Source organism: Austrofundulus limnaeus, unplaced genomic scaffold (assembly GCF_001266775.1).
Source record: "Austrofundulus limnaeus strain Quisiro unplaced genomic scaffold, Austrofundulus_limnaeus-1.0 Scaffold21, whole genome shotgun sequence".
Lineage (NCBI taxonomy): Eukaryota > Metazoa > Chordata > Actinopteri > Cyprinodontiformes > Rivulidae > Austrofundulus > Austrofundulus limnaeus.
The window spans coordinates 1,270,311-1,276,049 of record NW_013952423.1 but is presented as its reverse complement, the minus strand read 5'-3'; the positions used below and the strand labels follow the sequence as shown (position 1 = coordinate 1,276,049).

General features: G+C 39.1%; 1 protein-coding gene and 1 long non-coding RNA gene across 2 annotated transcripts in view; one reads left to right on the top strand and one right to left on the bottom strand.

Moving 5' to 3' along the window:
• Positions 1-2,343, bottom strand: part of usp2b (ubiquitin specific peptidase 2b) — a gene marked incomplete at its 5' end in the record, with an annotated part of 4,947 nt that extends 2,604 nt beyond the window's left edge. The window contains 6 exon segments of the mRNA XM_014003975.1: positions 423-526; positions 628-692; positions 850-960; positions 1,061-1,172; positions 2,081-2,204; positions 2,296-2,343. Coding sequence (XP_013859429.1) covers positions 423-526; positions 628-692; positions 850-960; positions 1,061-1,172; positions 2,081-2,204; positions 2,296-2,343 — 564 coding nt within the window.
• A 555-nt stretch (positions 2,344-2,898) lies between these two features.
• Positions 2,899-5,422, top strand: LOC106514618 (uncharacterized). Its single transcript, XR_001309904.1, has 2 exons — positions 2,899-4,915; positions 5,048-5,422. It is a non-coding gene; the product is annotated as an uncharacterized LOC106514618 (long non-coding RNA).
• The last annotated feature ends 317 nt before the right edge of the window (positions 5,423-5,739 follow it).

Below are 5,739 nucleotides of genomic sequence, written 5' to 3'. Positions count from 1 at the left end.
TCTTAAGCTACTTTGGGCTCCTGTTTGCAACTTTAAATTTTTAGCTGTTTGGCTATTTTTAGCTTTTCCTACTTTTAGTTGGTGTTTTTACATTTTGCCAGCATTTTGCTCATTTTAGCTGATCTTTTGTTACTTTTAGCTAGCATTTTGCTATTTTAGCTAGCTATTTGTTTCTTTTAAACAACATCTTGGTTCAGTTTCATTTTGCTTGTATTTGCCACTTTAGCAAAACATTTGTTGTTAGTTTAGCTCGTAATTTCATACTTTTAACTATTGGCTGGTGTTCTGCTTTTTATAGTTTAATGACTTATTTGCAGGTCTTCAGCTCATAGTGTTTTCAAAGAGTTTCACAATATCTCTTGTTGGACTTATTTTATGGCTTTGTAAGACAAAACTGTCAACATAGGTGTGTGTGTTCGTACCTGAGCTACAGGTATAGAAAGATCCCAAAATGGATCAAACACGGTGGACCTGAAGCCACAGACGGTGCAGGTCAGAGAACTCTTCAGCTGCCCCACAAACAGGTCTGAGAGCCAGACAGAAAATCTCAGTAAAAAAATGCAAATATTCTAATTTCACAATTTTTAGGATAAACATTCAGCTTTAATGTTGCTGAAAGGCACCCACCCACAACTTTACTGTCCTCTCGCTCCAAGTACAGATTCCACATCCGCCTGGCTTTCTCATCGTCCCTGTCAAAGAAAAGCAGCAGGTTTACTCCCAAACCTCCAGAGTGGAAGTTTATTTAAATCACTTTATCAGCATTGAGACATCTGAGGGACGTCTCAAGTTATAAGTTACTTATTGGACACAGGAAAAAAAAGCAGAAGAGCGAAGGTGCCGACTCACGAGAGGTGATCAAAGTCCTCCATGGATGCCTTCGGTCGCAGCGTCGCCCTGTTCACCTCGTTATGAAGGCCGTCCAATAAGAAGCGCAGAAACTCCTGAGCATCCTGCTGACTGCAGAGGGACACAGATTTACCCGCTGATTCTACTCAAATATGCAGAAATAAACGTAAAACAAAACTTCGTCAGCTAAGAGAGGGAAAAAAATACTCACTTGCAGCCGACGAATTTCGGAGCAAATCTCTGAATCTGACTTCTAAAATCAGACGGACTGATCGCTTCTTTATTCACCGACATCCACAGACTCTGAGTCAGCTTTGCAAACTCTACAGACAGACAAATAATAATAATAATAATCAGACCCAACAGTTGTTTTCTTAACAGGAAATTTACTAATTAAATTGTGAGAAAAAATGGTGCCAAAAGTCACAATTCTCTTGCCAACATTACAATATTTTTATGGGTAAAAAACAAATGCATAGTGAGTTATTTCAAATATTTTGACTTAGTTAAAAGTAATTACTTGACATTTTTAAACGAGTTTTCATTTTTTATTAAAAGGTGAAGATTAACAGCCAGAAAAGCAGAAATTAATGATGAGGTTACCAAAAAAAAAAAAAAAAGAAAAAAAAAAAGAAAAGAAAACAGGGACATTTTTACGTTCAGTTTGACCCGCCAGAACACACTTTAACCTATTGAAAGCCAGGTGCTTTGCTGTGGTAAATTACGGGAGCATCAAGTTAGCTAATAGGTAAAAAACACATAAATAGAAAACAAACTAAGCACAAAAAACAAGGAAATTTGCATTTGGTTGATTGTTTCTTCGTAGTAATGACAGATCTTGACAATAAATTGTAAAAAAAATTGTTAGAAAAAACACTTTTCTGGGTTGAGTTTCTCTGCTATTGCCTCTTGTTTAGTGTTTCTTCTTAAACTGGATGGTTAAATCTGAAGAAAATACACATAATGACAGTATAAAAGTTTTGTCATTTAACAATCAGGAGCCTAAGCAGCATGTGGAAGAACCATACACAGCTACAACAGCCTGGCTCCGCCTCCTCATGCTGCTAACTAAATTCTAGAGGTAATCCTCAGTCTTTACTTTTCGTGCCAAGTTTATTTAACCTATATAACTGAACCATAAAGTGGTTAAAGTTTGACATGGGTCTGTAACATTTCAGGCTGCTGAGGAGCCGCTCAGGTCAAAAATCAGGGACTCAGGGACTTGTCCTACCTTCCATCAGAGCCGTGTTGTTCCTGCAGCTGGTCTTGAGGTCGATGCGGTGGACGTTTCTCAGACAGTAATCTCTCAGCTCCGACGTGTTGCTCAGACACTGCAGGATGGAGTTCATGAAACACTGGAAATCATTAAAACAAAAACAATGGAGTTACGGCGCGTTCAGAGCAAACGAGCAGTTCCGCCTGGAGCTTTAGAGAAGGGAGGCTTACCGTGTTGCCCAGGTTCTTCAGACCCACCAAACCCTGAGGACTCTTGTTCTGTTCAAAAATAAATAAATAAATAAATTCAACAGATTCTAAGAAGTTCAGGAGACAGAATTACAAACGTGAAGCATCATTTCTCTTCATTACTCACACGAGTCATCCAACATGAGTCACGTTTCTCAGCTCATGTTGACTTTTTAAACTTTTTATTTTGGTCATAATAAAAGCAACGCTGAGCTGATGCACCCAGCGTGACAAATTCTGATCTAAGAATTACAGCGAGGGAGTTTGGTCAGTTCTAATAATGGTARTGACAGCTCATCACAGGGACGAACCTTGAACTCTAGATTTCCTTTTCACATCTCACCGGCTGAAAGAAAACCTGACATCAGGGACGATTTGTTCCACAGATTAGTGATTCTGTTCGACTCTTTCTACAAATGAGGGTTTATTAAGTCCAAATTGGCACCAAACACTAAACCAGTGATATTAATCCTGCTCTTCAGTAGGTGTTCAGGTTCTGTAGGAGCCTGGTAATGGCTGAGACTGTTGGTTACCATGTGGTGACTCATAATTGAGGGATAGTTGCAAGAAAATGGGTGAATTTTCCGTTGCGATCACCAAGAATTTGAGAACATCGTAACTAAATGAGCAGCGAACCGTATGGCCGTATTTCAATGTCCATTTTTTAAATCTTGTTTTTGTTCCCAGTGAGATACTGGCATAAACCTGGAGATATTGTAGTATTAACAAATAGTATACATTCCGGTTAATTTAACTTGATCGTGTTAAAAATAATAATAATAATAAAACTAAGAAATTTTCTTCTCAGATTAAAGTAATCCACATTCCTTTCCTGTTCATGCCCAACAAGTCAGTGAAAGATTCCAGTGTTCGGTAAACCAACCAAATGGACCAATCAGTGCTTTTGTTTCAACAACAAACAATAAATCATCAGGAGTAAACAGCGGAGGAACAGAGTGTTCCTTTTAAAGCATAAACACCAGATTTGTTTGGTTGTTATATGGGTTTAATGTAAAGCTAAATAAACCCTATATGAAGCTTTTGAACTGGTCTAATTAGACAAGAACTGTGAGAATAATCTGCAGGCGTGACGATCACAAAAAGCTCTCACATCTTGTCAGCAGTCATGTTGTCAAAATATTTCAAACTGAAGAAAGATGTATTTCTATATTAAACAGACGAGCCCTTCGCACGTCACTGGTGAAATTAGTGACTCGGCTCCACAGGACTATGTGGAATTTGTTCGAAGCTTTCAAAACATGACGTCACCTTGGTCCCAGGAATGCAACAACACTTAATAAATCTTACATCGCTGCAAAACCTGTTTATTTCCTTTTAAACTATGACACATTTGTAGGTTTCGCACGTGAAAGACTTGCCAATTTTTTTCTGCCAAACTGTTTATTAAACTGTTGTCTCATGGTCTGTGTTTTTTTTATTTGATTGGATGGTTGAAGTCTGAAGAAATGACACACACTGGTAATTTAACAGTTCAACAAGCGTCCTCAGCAGCATGTGGAAGAACCATACGCGCTCAAGCTGCTCGCTGCTGTGGGATAGTGTCCCATTCTTCAACAAGCATTTATCTTGTGTGGTAAATAATCAGTGGATAAACATTTATTACCAATTAAAATTTGGACGACCCCATTCTAGATGGCCACCAMAGCAAAGCAACATTAGCCRGCACAAACGTGGCTGCAAGTCAACCTATTTTTACAGATATTTAGCTTAAGTCCTACAAACTGTGCAGGATTTTGATAAAAAAATATTTGTTTGGGTGGTTGAATCTGAAGAAATGACACATAATGGGAGATTAACGGTTTAGTCATTTGACAAATYGGAGCCTCAATAGCATGCGGAAGAACCATATGCAGCCACAGCCACGTAAAGCTGTGGGACGGCGTCCCATTCTTCGACTAGTGTTCATTTAGTGTGGCAAATAATTATTGGATAAACATCTATAATCAGTTAAGATTTGATAACGAAAAAAAAAAGAAAAAAAAAAGAAAAAAAAAAGATTTGATAACGACCTCCTTCAAAATGGCCGCCACCGCATGTTCATTAGTAGACATTTTACAGATATACATATCAAATAATAGAACTCAATCCCTACACAATATACACRATTTTGGCTTAAAATATGGGATATTTGTCACTCTGTTAGGAAAATATTTCAAGAACCACTGGAGAGATTTTAGTGAAACTCAAAGTGAATATTGGCTGTCYGTCTAAAGCTCATCAGATATGGCGGTAAAAATTGGTGTGGTGGTAATAGTACAGTATAACTCCGCCCCCTACTCTCCAGGCAGTAATCTCTGTTTAAAACTCAACGGTGTAACTTCACAGTTCCACGCAGATTTGTGCTGAGGGTGTCAACAGGTCCGTGACCTGCGGCCCGTCTGGGTTCAGCGGGTGTTGTAACTGAGTAACGTGATGAGTTGGCAGGAACGACTCAAACGCATCAACGCCTCTGCTGACGCCTGAGGAGCTCCGGCAGCAACAAACTGACAGAAGCACAAATATCTGCAGGCGTCGACCGGGAACGAAGCAGCAACATCCGCTCCTTTTTCACACCTCGGGTCCTGGTCCTCGTTAATTATTAGTTAGTTTTTTTTTAATCTGTGATTTTTACCACCAGTCCTTTCAGATCCTACCAAAATGATGAATAAAATATTTGTTTTTAACTTCTGAACTGAAATCTAGTGCATTTTCTCTTTTTTTTCCTTTACTACAGTGTTTAAAATGTGGACATATGGTCTGCTGCGAGGTGAGGAGCTGGGCTCGGTCCACACAGCAAGAACCTCCTGATTTTAAAAGGCTCGGGCCAAAAACCGGAGGAAGTGATGCGTTCGGGTGGTCTCGCCGCCCATAGGCAGGACACCAGAGAACATAACGTCCTGAAACCTGCGACGCACGGTGGCTGGAGGCGGCGTGACGGAGAGGAAGTGAACCTGAGCGCCGTCGCTCACTCAGAACCAGAACAAACATCAAACCTGCGGGTCCGATCGAGTTCAGGATGATAAAGTCTCAATCAGAGGTTTGAGGAAATCTGATCATTTTAGTAAAGATCTTCTGAACCCCACATTAAAGACCTGAACTACTCCTTCAAGACAAACATTGCAGACTTTTTTGTCATTCGGCCAGTTGCTTATGTTCTTTAATCTAAACTAAATTTAATAACSTATCAGGACTGACTGTATTTATACAGATTTATGTAGATTTAACAGCCATTTTTAGCATTTGAACCAGATTTATTTGGATTATATGTGGGTATCTTTCTTGCAGTCCAAGCAGTTTGTCATCGTACTGATGTTTATGTATCAACAGTTTTGGTAAATTTGGCTACTTTAGAACCCTCGTATATACATATGTATGTATGTATGTATGTATGTATGTATGTATGTATGTATGTATGTATGTATGTAT